Raw genomic sequence first — 20,190 nt, 5'->3', positions numbered from 1 at the left:
GATCGAGGATTTTCAGAATAACATTTGATAATCATCTTATTTGATGACCAATCCAACTTGATCAGGAAAACCAAGATGTATACTAATAACCGTAAAGGAGTAAGTGAGAGCTCGTGCAGCATGCAATATGGCCAATCTGGCGAAGCATGTGGCAGTCAGGTAATTCTGAATCATTAACAAGGAAGTCGAGGCGCTAGGGTCGAAGCAGAACTGAAGCAAAACATCGTCGTGACCAGAGCAAGTGAAACTATGTCATATTCACTTTAGACAGAAGAAGTGTAAGGTAAAAAGTTAATACCCATATACATCAGTTCAGGTATGGCTGTTTCACAGTTATAAAAGACAAACTGTGAAGTTATTAAAACGTTACTTCATCGTGAATTCGAAAACATCAAACCAACAGATTTTTGCAAAGCCTATTAAGATTTTTGCAAAGCATTAATTCTCATCCAGGTACAGGTACAGCTCGTTTATCAAAGATTAATTTGACACGCAGCAAACAATTGAATGTTCAAGGACAAGGAAGAAGTGCGCTAGTTTTATCATCAAATGAGTTCATGTAAGTCAACAGTTCGGTGCACGCGACCAGCGCATGAACTGCCAAGCGCGCCGTAACTTCATGCGATTACTAATAACAACGACAGTAAAAGAGCGAGTTCTTGTCAAGCACAAAAACTATCAACGCAGAACATTAATTTTGATTAATGACCATAATTGTTTGCAACAGCTAGCATTAATTTCATTATTTAAATATTACTTTCTAACTTGAGATATAATGTAAACTAGTTAATACGCAAAAGCATTGAATATCGTCCAAAAGAACCGTAGCTTCACGAGAGCGAACATATATAGCGTAGCGACACATCTGCTTCCGGATGAGCTACACGTGCCAAAATGCTGGTATGTAAACAAATTAGCAATTGCATACTGTTTCACCTCGTAATTCGAGAATAACTGACATCTTTTCAAACTGGTTCTTTCTGTAAGGTTGTTAGTTACAAATTAGAAGACACCAAAAGGAAAGCGTTCTTACGAGAGACTATACCGTGCGTTAGGTCAGTCGTTAAGAGGAGGTCCTACCGTGAACAACCCATTTTTAGGCCTAGTTAACTTATTGCGCCACTCTTCTGCTGTGCTTTAAGTCATCTTACACTGCCTTTATTGGTGAGCTGCTATATTAGACCAAATGTATCCTAACAATAAATTAGCTATTTCTGTTTCATGTAAATTGGTTAAAAAGTGATCATAGATGGAATCTGTCATGCAAGTGCTTTAAGTTATAATATCAGTCAGTATGAAAGTATTTATTTCCAATATAGGGTTGCGGGTCACGAGAGTGAGCTGCCTCCGGGACCGTGTATCCCAAGTATTTGCTTGGAAGGATCTTCGCTTGCTCCCAGGATCTGGGACGTGCTACGACCTTTATCACCTAGTGTTAACTGTTGGACTGGGCACTTAGCTTGTCTAGAGTCGTTTCAATTTTTCTAGCAATACTGTTTAATTATTGTTCTTGTTCCATAAATTAGTTTTGGAGGCTGATATTTGATGCACCCGCGTAACGAACCCGATGAAGTATAAGACTTCATTACACTTTCATATCGCCTAACATATCCTGCTATGACAGGAGGAGCTCACGGATCATCCGAGGGAGAGTAAATACGCCAGAGATTTATTATTAAACACGCCCTACTTACTATAGGTCTATTATGAAAAAATGATACGAGCATCACATTTTTATGGGAAAAAATAGGGTTTAATCATGACATTCGATGCCACTTATGTTGAACTTATTGCGTCGAGCGTGATGTGGAATATTATTGTTAACATTATTATTATTGTTATTCTACGAAGCATTTATCGTGGCGTCTGGTTCAAACGAACTTCGAGGGCACGCCACACATAAGATTAATTAATTAAAGCGACGTACTCACACTCGTCATTTTAGATACATTATTCATGTCTGATTTTACTGTATGAATGCAGGCAGGGAATATGACAAGAACAAGAATATCTGTAAGGTGACAACAGCACTACACCTCGTACGCTACAACACAATCATATTTGATTCACTCGTTCAGTTAATAACTCACCTAAAAACAATAACAACTTTTTCAATAATAATTAATTTTCATTCATTTTATTATATATATCTTAACTTCAACCCAATTTTGCAAATAGAACGTTGAATTTATCAAAACATGCGAAGGAGAAAAAAAAAATTTCTTTTAGTGATTTACATATGTGTACGAAGTTTCAGAAAGATCTGTCATTCAGCTTAGGGTGGTTTTGAGAGGAAACCCCCCTCCCCGCCCTCCTGTGAACAATAGATATAGCGATAGGGATGAAAAGCGAATCAAAAATAATAAAATAGTAGACATAACGAGAGGGATTGAAAGTGACCATTAGAACAATTGACATAACATAACATGAGTGACGAAATTAGCCGAGGGATGGAAGCAAAAGTTTGTACTCACGGCATATCGGAATTGTGCGTTGAAGGATGGGTTGTTAGCGCGTATACGCCGCTCCGTCTCTGCAAGATAAAATAACACACTTTATGTAGTTCATTTTTTGACACCTTCAGTGACATGAATAACCTTTGCATACATCAACGAATTCTGACGGAGGTTTGAGCGGACCCTATGTTGTTCCTAGAATATTTGGTGACATTTGGTTTACGTTTGCTACAATGAAATAAAGTGATTTTTAAAGATTTATTAAAATAGAGTTGGAAATAACAAGTAATTTTTTGTCAGGAGCAAAAAACAGGAAACCTGTATTGTTCCGTGAATACATTTATCAATTTTTCAGACGAAAACAAAGTATATAAATAAATAAGCAACAATTTAATGTTCCGGTAGACTGGTTGCTAAACAACAGCTAATAAATAAACTAAACGGAATAAGAAATACAAGTATAAAAAAATACTGCATTAAGAAAGGTAATCTAATTTTTTAGCCCTGTGGGGTACATATAATGATCAGCATAACTTCAAGATACCAAAATATCTTGAGACCTTTAAAGTTATATTATCTAAAAAATGAATTTTTTCATCAGAAGGCTACCCTTTACAGATGCCTAAGATCCTCAGGTATTCACGGGCGGTGGCACGATTTGCTTTAGTAGAAACTGCAGCGTGAATGTCAGCTCTTCGATCATGAACTTTAGTTGCTCGAGCTGCTCATAACATCGATACAACGGCAGAGCATTGCATGCAGTCCTGCTGTTGGGCGTTATCTAAAGTCCATCAGAAATATCAAGCGCCTGATATTAGGATGCAACATGTTGTTTTTTACGAGTATTGATATAGAGTAGTAACATGGTAAAGGGCGTATTGTATAAACGACATACATGACGCCGTTGTCTGAGTGACTTCTAAAAACATATTAAAAATTCAAGCAAATTCTATAGATAATTAAATCCAATCATTGTTTTTTTATTGTTACACTCGGTGCAGTGTGACACCGGTTGTAAATCTTATTATCAAGTGTAACATTTAAGCTGATATAGCAAGCTACTATTATGTTAGCGCTGCTCTATAATTTATGTCAAGTTCACCACTCAGGTAATTATTTTACTGTTAAAATAAATCTAGAAATAATCTCAGTGTAAAATTAAAATTTGCATCATTGTGAATCTTCGTTACACCTTTACAGTTATCAATATATCGTTACTACCGTTTTGCTTAGATTGGTTCTAGAACCTCCAATTTAGAAATCCTGGAGCTTTACCCTGCATCTCAAAAATTATCGAATTTTTTCATGACGACTGAACCTTAATCGCCCAGACTAAGAAATTTTCCGCATTCAAGTAGTCAGTTTTTAAGGATAACGTTAATCTTTTTGCGATTTCTATGTTATAATAATTGTCACGATATTTTGAAAGAGTTACAAAATGAGCGACCACTGTGCGATGAGAATTTGATTTTAGTGGCAATCAAAAGACGTAGTATAATTGTAGACGATCTAAAGTTTTAAAATTCCCATCCCACACCGAACGTTGGCAAATCTACGGACAAAACAACCAGTATTCAAGTATATTCCAGCTAAGAACATAAATATTGCTAACAAACACAGATTTAGAACAGAATAAAAGTCGCTATGAATATACAGCGTCAAGTGTTTTATGAGTTGGACGTCCAAATGAGAAAAATAGCTTATATCAATTTTTATAAGGAGTTCAAATTCAAATACCATCAGAAATCTTCGCATTCAACCAACGAATGCTTTCAAAGCCAAGAGGATATCATAAGATAGGATCCGTTATTGAATAGCAACTGCAATGAAGTTTGCCTATATTTAAAAGTAACAAGCTAGGGCTTTATAGCCAATGTGCAATTACTTGCAAAGTCAACGCATGAGCAGGTTTGCACCAACCACCGAGTTCTTGTTTACTCGGCACAAGTTATTGAGTTACAGACCATTCACTGACTAAAACAAGTTCTTAATTAAAGCCTGTCATCGACTTCTATGTTCGCTGGATACGACTATACTCGTGTTACAGACTATTTACTGTCGGCCATTCCACACTATCCACAGACAGGAATAGTGAGCATTGAGGAGCAGTTCTCGATGCCGGCCATTAGGTGGTGGGTGTTTACAGAACACGACACTACTCGTGTTACAGACTATTTACTGTCGGCCATTCCACACTATCCACAGACAGGAATAGTGAGCATTGAGGAGCAGTTCTCCATGCCGGCCATTAGGTGGTCGGCGTTTACAGAACCCGAGTGCCGTGTCTGCGGTCGTGCGCGAGAGCGAGCGGCAGGTGTTAAGCAGCAATCGATGAGCTCTGACGCGAGCCGCTATCAGGCCATCGACAAAGACCTTGCACGCTGCGGTCAACTTAAATCCTCACGAGAAATTATTTAACTTCATAAATTATTTTTGAATAATTCTTATTATTTTGTATAATTTTTGTATTAATTCATTTTATATAATGTAGGTATGATTTTCACAGCTGTTAAAGAGTAAGAAAATGCCGGCCATTGATTCATCGACTGAAGAAATGCAAATGGTGTAATCTACGCAAACAAGATCTTAGAAGAACTCTCACTCGATCTGGCATTAAATTTACCCACACTCGAGCAGAATATGAATGAAGAATATGAATATAAATAAATTTGTATTAAGAACAAATTGTCAATTTACACAGTTTAAACTTCGATTCATTTTGCATTCATAATATTCAGTTCATCAACACGTCTGCGGCTTGTACTTCAGTCGCACAAAAATCTTCACATGACATCGCAAATGTTTTCGATAACTGGATTAAAAGCATCAAACTTTCGAATTTCGCTAAATAATTCACAGTTCTGAAATGCGAGCAGGAGGATCGGGATATTTTAATGCACGAGCCAGGTAAAAACTAAAGTTAAACTATTCGTAACACAAATGCGTCATGCTGCGGGGAGACGGCAAATGCAGCAAGTGACAGCATATGCTTTCACTAGTCGGCAGTGCGGACCAGCGCTGGCAGTGACAGCAAATGCCATCACTTGTCCTACAGAAGAACCATCAATCATGTTAAAGTGCCTGACAAACGTGGCCATGACTGACGTGTAAGACCTTGTCACTTGAACTCAACGCGTCGTCATCACGTCATCAAAGTGACAGGCGCGTCCGAGCGCACCAAATGAGTGCCATTGCAACACCAGGCCCAATATATAGGCAGGTCTGACAGAGTTGACCATATACTAAGAAAAATGCATGGATCTTATTGTCACACTGGGGACACGCTTTTGTGCGTAGTACCTTTTGTCCCGCACAACTTGTTCAAGATGACCAAAACGCAAAAACTGCATCGCTAATTTGGACAAAATCTCGCTCATTCCTCTATATGCGTCAGCACGCGCAACTAGCATCACGATGCTTACAAACGGATTCAAGACGCTGTAAGTTGTGACAACAAAAATATATAAATAATATTGGCAGTATAGCGTCACCTGTTTGCTGGTAATTCATCAGCGGAAACAAGAAACGCTTGCATACAGTTATTCGTACATGAAAACCAGGACGAACACGCTCGAAAACCTGAATTGTAAAACGTACATTTTCATGAAAAATATATCTTTTCAAATTGGTAATGAACCACGAAAACTTTAAAATTAAAATAAAGGAACATTGTTTGATTTGAACCACGAATAAGGTATAAAAGTATAAATTAAAACAAAATTTGAAATACAGTAAGGAGGGAGAGGCACCTGAGGACAGGTTAGCGCGCCGGACTCCTTGCCATGTGGGCGCGGTGGTGGAGGAGGGGCGTCGCATGTTGACCCATGGCAGCTGCGGGGCAGCGCTAGGAGACTGGCGTGTTTAACTCAATAGCCCTCGTAAAATGACAACACCCATCCTTCACAACCCCACCACTGTTCACCCCTTACAACCATGGCACTGCCCACCAGTCATAACACCGACAATACCCACCCCTCACAGCCAAAGCAATCCAGATCCCTCAAAACCCGATATTATCCACTCCTTTCTCAACATAACAAAACCCACTCATGAAGCCCCGACACCACACACTCTTCACAACTCGACCCACTCATCCCTAACAACCACGGCACAACCTAACCTCCCATAATCCAAACACTCTTCATCGCACTATCTCACATTAGTAACAGAATCTCACAAAAACGGTGGCCCAACCTTACCTTACGCATTTCACCAACCCCGTCTCATAGCTCTCCTAGTTCACCCAGCAATACTTGTAACTCCCCTTCCACAGAGGCACCGTAATTTCACAACAATGAAAGCCCCCATCCCACAGCACGATACCCTAACCCCACAGCACTATCGCCCTCACCAAAGTGGGCTGGTAGCAATACCTCACATCACCAATGATACCTTACGTCCCAGCATATGCACTCCACCACTAAGCACTTGCACCCCAACTATCACGTGTCCCCTAACGACCATGGGTCCCCACCCCAGAGTCCCTCACCCCGATGGCTCTGTGAGCCCCCAGCACTAACCGAAGGAGGAAGGCGGGTCGCTGAGCAACAGCCCCACGAGTTGCTGGTAGATAGACGGCGCTGCGCTGGGCGGCGCCTCGAGGCTCTTCTTGCGCGTCTCGAGCGATTGCTTCTCGGACCATCCCGTCTTAGACGGGACACGGTCCTTCACTAACGGGTCGCGGTCGCGAGACACGGTCCGGCGACGGGTGTTGTTCGGTCTGCGGTCCGGGCCATCGTGGCGGAGGTCGAACACCTCCAGATCCTGATCATCTTCCAACATGATCACAAAATTCTTGAGAGTCGCGAGCGATCATAAGGATCCACTCGATAACGAGGATTCACAACGAAGATCATCCGGAAAAAAACGGTCAGAATTGAATGCAGAATCCTTAGGGGTCCATCCGATTTAATTTGGGATCGTTTCCGGCATTTAATTTATTCGAAAGTCAACATGAGATGAGATGGATGATGCAGAAAAACTTCACCCAGGGTATGTAAGAATTCGTGGCTCAAGTAAATCTTATTGAAGTTATGAAGTGCGTGCTAATCGGTACGGATAAATTGTCTGGTATACAAATGGCAGATTTGGGACGGCCAATGAGGTTGGTTGGCGAGTTTAAGTGTCAAGACAAGGCAACTGCGGACATGCAAATACAATAATAACCTATTGAGGCACAACTAATTTTATGCAGGAAATCATTTAAAAGTAACGACTGTCGAAAAAGAATTAATCATTAAATTCCACAGATCTCAAATCTGTGTTTCAGAACAAGTAGTGCTTAATAAACTAGGGAATAATAATATAAAGAAGATGAGAATGAAAATTTTTTACGTTGATTAATTTAACGAGGTAGTATATAAATAATATCCATAGTAAATATTTGTGCGGCTGTTCGAGAACAATGGATTTGGAAATTTCAAATATATGTCACGGACGGGAGCAAGAATTACATGCTAAGACGCTACATGACGTCACCAAAATCGCTTTGCGCAATGAATTGGTCAATACGACCCGAGTCGTCTTGAGTGACGCTAGACGATAGTGTGCAGCGAGTCTAGCACGTCCTCAGCCAGGCATCGATTATTTAAGCGTTAAGTTAAATATATCTAAATCCACGAGATAGGCACACGATTGAGACAAATAATGTTAGTTTTCCCGTTAAAACTCTGAATACCGGTAATTTAGAAAAACTTCAGAGGGTAAATTTCTTGCATGAAATGGACGTCAATTATTGCAAGTCGAACTCCAAAGAATCGGTCAAATGCAAGCCGCAACTAATAAAATTAATGCGAACCATGGACTGCAGGTCCATCACTAACGCACAGCACGCACTGATGAACTCGTACTGTAGCAGCCGTCGCCTGGCACGTCATCAGGTGACGCCGGCCGCGCTATCACAGGATGCCTGCACTTCTGCGCGGTCTTATCATCCCCGTAGGAAGCACGCCGTGTATCTTACTGAGATACTCCACGCTAAGATATTAGCAGCTCACATAACACTATATTAGGCACTTTCGATCAGTAATCTTCTTTACAGATTTTAACTAGCCTAATTATATCTTTTTTAGGAAGCCAGAATGTGAGTCTCCTATTATATTCTTATCAGACTTTGAATTATGTTCCGGACCTAAATTCTACTAGGATCAACTCAATCGCTTTATATGATCATTGTATTGCGCTCCACTTTAAGTAAACATGTAACCGGATATCTGGTATAAGGAAGGCGGCCGTTTTCCAAGATTATGTAATGTCAAGAGGTTAAAAAATCTTGAGTTGAAAGCAATACCAGGAAGTAGAGAAAACATGAAGAGATTGCGGTAGAAGAAGAAAAAGGTACGAGCCTGATCACTGCGTGACATTTTAAGACTGATCGTATTGATTGCAAGAATGCCCAGCACAAGCAAAAATATGTAAACAAGATGTTAATCTTAAACACTTGAAATTATTACTTGAATACGCTTATTAATCACTCGCGCTACGATAATTTTCCCTACAAAACTTCTGGAAGAAAAATGTTTCATTACAGTTGTTAGTCACATGTTGGGTAAAAATAATTTAAAAAAATGTATGTTTGTGAGAAAACCAAAACCAAATTCTTGCCAAAACTATCGGCTATACTCAGATTTCCATTTTATCTATCTTAATAATTAAAATTTTTTTTTTTGCTTGATTCAAGTAAGCGAGGGTGGATGGATTACTTGATACGCGTTTGAAATATCATGAATAAGTCTTCATTCAAAAACTTCGACTGATTAGCATAATGCTTTTCGGCGAAAATTTAAACCGTCAATAATAAAAAATATTCCAATAAAAACGATGACGCAAATCCGGTTCGGCATCTTGCTCAAAGTATGTTATTTTTCAAAGAACGCCATGACAACGGCAGACGCACATACCGGCGGTAGGAAGAAAGAGAGGCCGTCACACGTCAATGTCGAGTTCATATCGAACTGAAGGTAAACAAACATAGCATGTGATGCATGGGACAAGACAAATTATGCTCATGACAGCAACGATCCAAATAAAACAAAGCGATATTTCAGTACAAGACGTCATTCCAGACCTAGGTGTCTTGCATGGTGAAAAAGTTATAACAATCGCTGCTGAAAGACACTGGATTGTTCCTCAGTAAATACGTTTACGATCTCAGTAAGAATTTCACCATACAGACTGCATCTACGAAGAAGTTCACCATACAGACTGCATCTACGAACCAAGTAAATTTGACCATATAAATGAAATCAAACCAAAAGATGGAAAAGACGAGCGTTTAGTCAAGGCACTGGTATTGAAGCCCATCGAAGGTTCATGTCACTGGAACGTTAAGACTGCGCATAATTAATATTGAACCAAACAAAAAATCAGAATACTTTAATCAAAACTTCATTAGCATCATACACGATCGATTTCAAGAAAATGCAATTAAAAAACAAATCAAACCGCGCAATGACTGCCAGTTAATCAAATAAGTAAGCATTTAAAGTTAAATCAACACTTCACTCGTTAAAAAAATAACCTATTATCAGAAAAACTCAGATAATTTTAAGAATTCTGTAATACAAGGAACGGAACGTTGAAGTAATATCCAATGCATGCATGCATGCGCAATCGATGAAGAAACATGACGTCAATTCGCGCTGCACCGTCCACACAAATAAATCAACCCGCCAAAAAAGTAACTCATGTTTATTGGCATGAACAACAAATCATTCTGGCTACTAAGATATTCAATAGCACTTACTAGGATCTCGGTACACGGGTAAAAAGTTTTTCAACAAATCAAGGCAAATTCATCATTATAGCGGACTTTGGGACGTGGTTTGCGGTATGCAGAGCCAAATTTTGTTGACATGCATTCTAATCAAGAATTTAATGACATAACTACTTTTCTTTTGAAATTCATACCAAATGCACCATAAAAGCTGGTGAATAAGCTAGCGCAATACAAAGGATGTATATTTGACATGGAAACATCTTCTCCCAATATATAGGTAGTTAAAATTGATGCCTGATCAATATTATACACGTTACTAGGTTACACGTACCTTGAGGATTTACTAATTTGCTTTTCATGTTTAAAATATATGAGATATAGCAATCATGAGCACGTGCAGGAGTACTATATAGGCGTCGTTTTCAGGCTCGAATAACTTATTTGAAATTTGCCTTCGCTAATAAATGAAAGTATTACAGCAGGGATAAAATGTAACTATGATTTAATTGTCATATATTTAGAAGATTTAACAAATTACCGAGAACCGCATGAATTGATAGTTTCCAGCGAACACGAAGGAAATAACTTCAGAAATGTTCATAAACGATCACTAGATGATAACAATATCAAAAACTTGTATCAAATATTTCAGAAAAAAAAATTGTAATGTATCTCACGAAGGGCATCGAAAAAAGCATTGCTGCCGATGAATTTAGTTAAAATTTAAGCAAGTTCAAATCTTAATACCCAGAATTTATGCACTCCTGAACTCCATTTGACATTTAAATGAAGAAAAGAAAAAGCGATTTTGACAAGAAACACTAAACGAAAACTGCGAATTTCAATAGTTTCATACGTTTCATTTCAAAAGAAACGTTGCACAACAAAGCATTTGCAAAAGATACGTTGCACAACAAGGCACGACGCCTGCAAAAGATACGTTGCACAACAAGGCATGACGCGTGCAAAAGATACGTTGCACAACAAGGCACGACGCGTGCAAAAGATACGTGGCGCAACAATGCATGACGCGTGCAAAAGATACGTTGCACATCAAGGCACGACGCGTGCAAAAGATTCGTTGATGATTGAGCGGCTGGCACGAATGCTTATTTAATGCGTATCCAGGCTACAGACATGGACAGCACCAGCCGTCATTACACAGCTTAATTGGATCATCATCAGCAGTGCTTGTTACCTGCTTTACACCTTTTGTAACACAAATTTATTACATGTGAAATATTACAATTAAAAGTTGAAGAGACACTGCATTAAAAATTCTTCTTTTATACGCGGAGAACTCAAATTCTGTCAGAGAAAAAACGAAAATATATAGATTTCCTCTATCTCGAAGAAAAAAAAAGAGCAAAACATGAGCTGAGCAAAATTTAAATGTCTTAAAGTTAGCAGGAAATTTGTAAGAAAATATGGTACTGAATGAGAGAGCCCAACAAACGTTGGAAGCAAGTCCATAATTGCAAGATATGCGACTAGCGAGCGCAGCAAACATGGCGCTGAGTCACGGCCATCACCGAAGCTATTCTCATTGGATTAGAACAACTGCACATTATTTGGGCTCAGCGTGGGCGATTTTACAATAAACCAGCCGGGTATCTATTCTAATGGTGAATTTAACATTTCTTTATACCTCATTTAATAAACCGCCATGAGGACCTAAAATTTAACAACTATCGTCACTATACACCGATGCGGTCTCTCATTCTTCGATGTTCAACGCTGTTCTACACATTCAAACATCGGTTGCAATGCTATTCATAACTAAATTGAAAGTAACTAGAGTTACCCTCAGTAAAGAAAGGTCTGATGACATGCATTTAAATTTGCGACTGAATTGCTTAACCGTCTCTGTATATGGGCGTTAAAGAATAACAACCTGATCAAAGTATTAATGTCACTTATTTGCTTAAATCGCAAGTTGACTAAAAATGTAAAAGCAAAGAAAAGTCCACAAAAATTCATATCTTTATAGAAAACGTTTCGGAGTCCAGCTCCATCGTCAGTTCGTAGAATCTAGAACATACATTCCATGAGGACCTAAAATTTAACAACTATCGTCACTATACACCGATGCAGTCTCTCATTCTTTGATGTTCAACGCTGTTCTACACATTCATACATAGGTTGAAATGTTATTCATACCTAAAGGAAAAGTAACTAGAGTTACCTTCAGTAAAGAAAAGTCTAATAACATGCATTTAAATTTGCGTCTGAATTGCTTAACCGTCTCTATATATGGTCGTGAAAAAATAACATCCTGATCAAATAGAGAAGCGAAATGGGCTCAATTGAGATAACAATTTTGTCAATAACTGACCCGTTTGACATGCATAATGATTTTACTAAGAACTACTGAAGAAATTAAAGAAGAATGCAGGAGGCCAGCATCAACACAATCAGTCAAGCATTCGAGAAGACCACACGAATCACTTGAAAAAAATAGCCATCGTAACTTCCAATTGAAGGCGGCGATTGAATTATTTATCAAGTTTTTTATCATTATTTGAAAAATTTACTCCTTCTTAATTATAGTTCCGAGTTCCGACCAGACAGGTGACGTTAAATCAACATTGAATAACACGTCGTTTTGTTGAATTTACGTTATTTGAATGTTGTGTCAACGAAATTTGCCTCGAGGGTTTATTCCAATTTCTGTATAATATTCCCAGATTCATTTTCTTAGATATTATTTCGATAAAATGTTGAGTTAGCGCAAGTAAAGTCAGCCACTAAGAAGCTCATGAGCAAGCTTTCAAGAGTAAGGACAGGCGTCCTTAAGTTGGCACCCCGCAGCAAGCACGGGCAGTGCCACCGCAGGGCTTGGCACGCCCCACACCACCGTAGCTATGATACGGCGGCAGCACCGCGTCACGGCCGCGCCGACGCCGTCACTATCATCAAGGCCGTCGCGAGTGATGAACTAAGTACAGCGCGCGACAGCATCACTTGACGCGCTAAATAAATGACGACGTTAGTATGGCGGTAACTTGTACAACATCCATACCTTTGCACAGTAACGTATTACGTACATTTTACACAACTGCTTAACAATTGACGTAGATAAAATTATTTCATTGCATCGATTAAACACTACAGAACCTTGTTCAAATTTAATTCAACAACCTCTAATAATCTCGTGTTACTTTTATAGGTACTGGTTTTGCTATAGCAGTTTCGAGATGAAGGCTACGCGGGATTTCAGCCACAGTTGCAATAGCGCAACAAAGCGAAAAACACCACAACGAAATTAATTTAATGATAAGAGTTCTGAGATAGAGAGTAATGATAGAGTTTAATTAATTATAGAGTTCTTCCATCACCAACCGTTGTACGAACAGAAGAAAAACGGAATTGAACTTGAAAACTAGACAGCCAACAAAATCGATTAGCATCCTTTGAGGTCTCAATGTTGACGCAGCTTCCTTGCATATTATTGGAAGTAACCACAACACGAAGTGTGCCAACTCAAGCCTTCAGTCTGTGTAAACACGGAACGGCTGGTAGTCCATAAACAGTCAACCGTCACGTTGTTAACCAACAAAAATGAAGGTGGCAGAGCTAAGCGAACATTTAATAATGGCGAATCTATATCGGTGTGGACACAATAGATCGTGGAGCAAATGTTCGTTATGCTTGAGAAAAAAAAATAGGGATTGATGGGTTTATTGGGAGGAAAAATAGAAGGACTTCAGATTACACTTACCCTCTCTTAGCGCTAACTGATTTCATTGCTAACATTAGAAATATTCAGCAACGCCGATACAAAGAATACAAAAAGGTGAATAAATGCTGAAAAAGAAAAATGTAAGCAATTCGAGAAGAAGCAAGCAGGTATGTTGCGTTAAACAAAAATGTCACAGAATTTAACGACGAAGTACCCAAGCACTCGCATAAACCGCGCTTCTACAAGCCTTGTTGAGGCGCGCAAGGTGGCTGTAAAAACGACGGTTCATTAGCGAGTTTGTCCCAGAGCATCGCTGGCTTGTAGCCAGGACCAGCAGCTCGTACACGGACATGCGAGGGAGGAGGTAGCAACAATACGGGCAGGAAACATAGGTGCCAATAATACAGTAGCAAACACTATGTTCCGAATTACGAAATGTTAAAAAACGTCTAATTATTGATGGCAAATAGCGTATTTTCGCGCCTGGAACTAATGCGAGACAATTGCACCAACAAGTTTTGAGGAAACGTCGTATTATCCTGTACAATTCGTGTTGTTGATGACTGGATCAATAATAACTTTTAAATCTCTTTCAGATTCCTTGCTGCATTGACAGAAGCAATTGGAGACACACTGCAATAGTCGCAGTACCTCATTAATGTCCATCATGAGGCCCTGAATAAACTGCTCGAATGAGCGTGGCTCTGTACACAACAAGCCCAACTGTGGCGTAGGTCAGGTTATTGGACCAGTATATAGATAAATAAACGAACGGACGGAAAATTCATCAACAAATTTGGTATCATAATTGGTACCGAAGATAGGTTCCTAAAGAAAACATTCTCTTGAGACCAACAGAAGTAGAACAACGCTTGATAATCGACTCCATTGATCAGCACCAACAATTTTATTTTATACAGCAAAATACACGACGAATTATTTGGAGCTCAACTAAAATTTACGCAAAATGGAACTCTTGCACATAGTTGCTGAAAAATCTGGACACAAGCAGAGCTTTTCTGAGTCTGCTCTGCTTCATAATCCCCGTTCTTCTTACGGAGCTCGAGGTCCTCATTATGCCACTCATCTCCAGCAGTATCGCGTCTTTTTTAATGACCTCGCCGGAATGAAACCTGCTGAAATAATCTGAGGATTTCCCTGACGCAAAACTTCTTGACGCAATTTGCGGATTACATTCACCATACATGAGCAATTAAAGTCTCTAAGACACTCTTCCTGAATAAGCCACATTCATTTTCTTCAATATCAGATAGTATCACTTTTTACTTCTCGAAATTCTTGCCATAAAATTCCCTACGCAATTTGCGGATTACATTCACCACACATGAGCAATTAAAGTCTCTAAGACACTCTTCCTGAATAAGCCACATTCATTTTCTTCAATATCAGAGTGTATCACTTTTTATTTCTCGAAATTCTTGCCGTAAAATTCCCTACACGATGTTTTCCTTTTTGCCACTGCGCGTCCACTTCTCGGACCGAGGAATTAAGGAGCCAGGGAGGGGAGGATGCCGTGGCGTCACAGCACCAAGAGCCAAACTCCCATAGAAGAGGTTTTTACCCTCGCGATTACGTCAAGAGCGACGAACCGCGAAGGAAGAATAGAAAAAAACTCAGCCACGGCAATATCACCAGAAACTCTAACTGCCGCATGTGCTGAGAGCGAGAGCACGACTCAACGTTCGATTTTGTTAACGGCAACTTGACGTCAATCACAATTTTCTTTTCGAAAATAAATTAATATACCATCATCATCAAGGAGTATTTCTCTCATAGCGTGTAGAAAAACTTTACAAACTTTTGTAAATATATATTAGAGAATTCTTCATTATACTGGGCAAAATTATAACGAATCTACTGTTAAAGCCCAGCTTTAAATGCGAGCTCATTTATGATACGAGTGACACAATGTGCGAGACATTGAGCAGACAGCGCAGCCTCGGCAGGCAGATGCATGAGGTCTCGTCTAATAACATGAATACGACACGTAACGTTGATACTCGGGACGTGTAGTGATGCCAAGCCACAGACATAACAATGTCTTCAAGAATAAAAAACTGCGCTCACTATAGGGGAAAAGCTGTCTGTGAAACCATCTATTCTCATCCACAGATGTTTTATATAGTTAGTGAATTTTGTTGTAAGGGTGGCGTCTGTGCAACGCTTGATCAATCTATATTACTCAAAGAACCCGAAGAAAAATCACTTTTAAAATCAAAATACATGGTTAAAAAATCTCTGCTCAACTCCAAGCAAATCATCGCCTGACAGAAGACGTCACTAATTGCGAACACAAGTGCAGAAGCGTTCAGTCAGCCGCAACGAATAACAAAGAAATTGCAGCGAAGCAATTTAGTAATTATTTTGGCTGAAAAAATGTAGTACAATAGAACTTGTTCCAATTCACTATGCTATAATCTAACAAGAAGCCATTTAATAATTTGACATTTAATAATTTGAATAGAAGCGTGCAGTGATCGGAGCGCCGGAGGTGGCGTGTTGCGCTCGCATGTTGTGCGCCTATCGTGATTCCGACGGCTGCTGGGCTGGTGATTTACCTGCTGGTTGCTCATTCAACTCACTTACGATTCTGTCTCGGCAAGAAGAGAGCAGCAGGGAATATATTAAGCCTTAAAAATTCGGTTAAATAGTTTTCCCTCAATCATGAGGCCAAAAGCTCTAGCTATATTCCAGATAAATCTTTACAAGCAATTTTATTTCGTAGTCTACTCCTGTGTAGAAAAATAAGCTCGTAAACAGTAAACAATTTGTACCAATGTAACATCTCAGGGTTTTTGTGAACTAAGAGCAAGAAAACGATTCAACATCTGCACGGTTAAGTAAATCGAAATGAACGTGCGTGAAAATAAATAATACGTTGACGGCAACACGTCAATTACATGGAGAAGAAACTCGGAGCAGAATATGTCGATTCCTAAGTGATTTGCATGCATTCTTTTCCAACGAACTCAGATCAAAGTCAGTTAACATACAGTCGAAGAAAAATCATGGAATCTCATAGTATTGCATTGCAGGCTTTGCCACAAAATGAAATTTCTCATCAGTAAAAAGTACACAAGTGCCGTGTTACGATTCCCGCCGCTTTTAGGGCCCATATGCCCCGATAGTCGTCGAATTTTATTTTAAGGTCGCAATTGATCGTCGTTGGTCGGTGATCAATTATTGGCGAAAGGACGACCCGGAGTCGATGGAAATGCCATCAATGAAACATCCGCGGTTCACGGAGGAGTGAGAACGAGACGCAACAACAGCACAGCGTCTCAGGAGGTACTGAGCACGAGGACGGCTGACGGAACGTTTTATCCCTTGCGCGCCCTCACACTTATACCGGGATACTCCAACACAGCATGAACAGAACTTTGTGTTCACCACTCTCATACTGGTTAACGTTTTATATATTCAAATGAAGTAAACACACATTCTCGATTGACAAACTAGGTTAGTGGCATACTAGGCGGGAATGAGTTGAGTACTGAGTGAGAGTTCAGATGCGATACCATCATGTTGATTGAAACAAAGCAAGTGCCACCGCTGGCACACTTTTGGGACGGACTGTCGGAACGAATTTTCAATAAATATCAATCTCTAATACTGAAATTGTTTTTAAATAGATAAATAAGACATCTTTAATTCGATTATCCGATATAAAATATAATAATTTATTCGCGTAATATAATTTGGAGAAAGACTGGTTGTTAAAGAACATTTTTAGCGCATTTCTCATTTATGGAAAAAAGGCGCTATTGTGCTCGTCATGTCTGTCCGTCCGTCTGTCCGTCTGTCTGTGCCTTCACGTTTTCGTCGATTTTGAGAAAATGCGCTCACTCTCACTCACTGCAGCGAGTGGTACCGAGTTATATTTTTTAAGACCTTCCCACAAGCAGGAGTACCTGTTTACACATACAATAATCCTTTGCAGTGTCGCGGCTTCACTGATATTTCTGGTTTTCCATAAATATCAATGAGAAAAATCATTCGAGGATCTTCACCGGTTTCTGAGGAAGTCGATCGGCAGGAGTGTAAAAAGTTGTTCGTAAACACTTGCAAACAACGAAAATTTTTCAAACAGTTGCAATATAAGTACTTCAATGAGTATTAACAGTCCATTAATTCCCCATCGCGTATCTCACCTACCACGGATTGGTGATGATTGCTGTACCAAGCAAGAAACATAGGGAATGGAACTAATTCGAAAGAGACAAACTTACCTAAATCGAAAGCAATAATGGCGCATCATAAAATGCGAGACGAAATAAAATCTATAACTACAATTATAAATATTTTTTCGATTTAAATGACCTTTAGTAAAATTGATGTTAAATGAGTTATTTGCTAGTAGTAGCTCATTTGCGGACAATTTTCTTCTCGATTTCTTCATAGAAAACGATCATTGAGCATACACTGAAAAATAAGTGAAACCCAAGTCGACTGAACCGCGCAGCACATTGCACAAAGATCATTCATCAAATCAACCCATATACAAAACTGCAAGCAGATATTTTTATTTTTAGGGCCCTGATTTTGACAATTTACAGCATAAGGAAAATTGACTTGAATACCTATCACCGTGTGTTGGACAGTAGACTGTAAGCGCATTGTGCTCACCGACGCAATACCCCAGATTTAGAGCCCCAAAGAATAATAACACAAGGGGATAAATCTTCAGCAATGTGCCCCTGATGTTATTACTACGTTGAATACTCACCGATATTGGAATCGCTGGCTAAAGGTCCCATTTCAGGAGGCGGTTTAAGGGGTTTTGGTTGGTCCGAGGCGCAGCAGCAGGTGAAGCAACACCGCGACGGAGGCTCAGAAGACTTGGAGTCGCGAGGTTTGAAGGCAGAAACCTTTGACGAAGATCCCAGTGATCGGGCAAGCAAGGAGTTCTTGCGTTTGGTAGGAGGGGAAGAGTTTGGGGTCCGGGGAAGCTGAGAGTTCTTGCGTTTGGTGGGCGGGGTGGAGTTTAGAAGAGGTTCTGGTGAGGTGTTGTCTGTGGGTCCGTCTAGGGAATTTCGCCGGAACTTAGAAGGCGGATACTCCGGAGACAAAAGTCGAGCTGGGTTCTCAGAGTCAGAAATCTGTTTGGACTTGCCGAAGAAATTCGAAAACTCGGAAGACGAAAAATAATCGGCTATTTGCGGCTCGGATGGCTTGAGGGATTGTGGTTCAAGTTGTGTCACTGGCCTAACTTGCGGTGCAGAGTAGACGTCAGGCGAATAAGGTACAAATGCAGGGTCGAGGCTTGGATATTCCTGCACGCTGACGACGCCGGTGTTGCTCGTGGGGCCTGAGCGTCGGAAGGAGAAAATCGAGCTCTGGGGATTAGGCGTCTCCGGGAGTTCGGGAGGAGAGGGAGGTGGGGAACCTTCATCAATGGGAGCCAGGGACTTCCTCACGGGATGAGGATTAAAGCGGCGAGGCTCCGTGATGGCAGCGGAATTCAACTTTCTTGTCGAAAATTCTATCTTAAACTTCTTAGGGACGGGCAAAATTTAGCGCTCGGATTTAGGATTCCCTCACTATTTTTCAAGCTTCAGATCATTTTTAATGAAAGCCACGTCATTGAACGGAAACGATTTCTGATGTCTGGCCCAAACTTTTTTTTCAATTTTGTAAAGAGTTAGTTTCAATTTCTTTTCGAATTTAGCGACTATAATTTCAATACCCGTAAAACTTGAAGTAAAATTAAAACGACACAATTTAAAATATTCACTCCGTTAAAAAAGTATCTGTAAATGAAGAGAACGTCGAAGGCACATCAGATCAAAGCTACGCCAAAATGTAAATTAATTTCCGTCATCGACTGAACGCAGAACTTGTAACGGTACGCTTGCGTTCTTCTTGGTTCTCGCTTCATGCAAGCGGATCACAAATGACAAAGTTTTAGTGGCGAGCGAAGAACTTTTGTGGAAATTCTTCTCGCAATGAATAAACTGGAACAACAGGTTACGTACAACGACTCCTTATCTCGACACGCGAGTCTCGTCAAAGCTTTACCACGCCCAGGTATCACCAAGACCTTCCTAAGACCACGATGGACGAGGCCGCGTCTACGCGATATCAAAGAACACGGATGCACTTGAACTTGCTTATTATCACAAGCGACCAGCGAGCGCTGATACGCCGAGACTTTTTCCAGAGAGGAAGTTGCAGCAGAAGGGAACACCACCGAGTGGTTGGACGGGATCAGCCGCAGCTCTGACGTCAAGGGAGCGTCTTTCGAGGATGAGGAATAAAGCAGCGTGCTGGGGATGCGAGGGGACACGTGAGGTTGGGGAAGAGGTGAGGAGGAG

General features: G+C 40.0%; 1 protein-coding gene across 1 annotated transcript in view; it reads right to left on the bottom strand.

The window, feature by feature from the left end:
• LOC108666820 (phospholipid-transporting ATPase ID-like) overlaps positions 1-19,380 on the bottom strand; it is a 52,014-nt gene extending 32,634 nt beyond the window's left edge. Inside the window, exons 1-2 of the mRNA XM_047884079.1 lie at positions 18,603-19,380; positions 2,475-2,533 (exon numbers count right to left, since the gene is read on the bottom strand). Of these exons, the coding sequence (XP_047740035.1) occupies positions 2,475-2,533; positions 18,603-18,633 (90 nt within the window). The 5' untranslated portion in view covers positions 18,634-19,380. The remainder of the gene's footprint in view (positions 1-2,474; positions 2,534-18,602) is intronic.
• Between the last annotated feature and the right edge of the window lie 810 nt (positions 19,381-20,190).

Source organism: Hyalella azteca, unplaced genomic scaffold (assembly GCF_000764305.2).
Source record: "Hyalella azteca isolate HAZT.00-mixed unplaced genomic scaffold, Hazt_2.0.2 contig14490, whole genome shotgun sequence".
Taxonomy (NCBI): domain Eukaryota; kingdom Metazoa; phylum Arthropoda; class Malacostraca; order Amphipoda; family Hyalellidae; genus Hyalella; species Hyalella azteca.
This window is presented reverse-complemented; position numbering and strand designations above follow the sequence as displayed.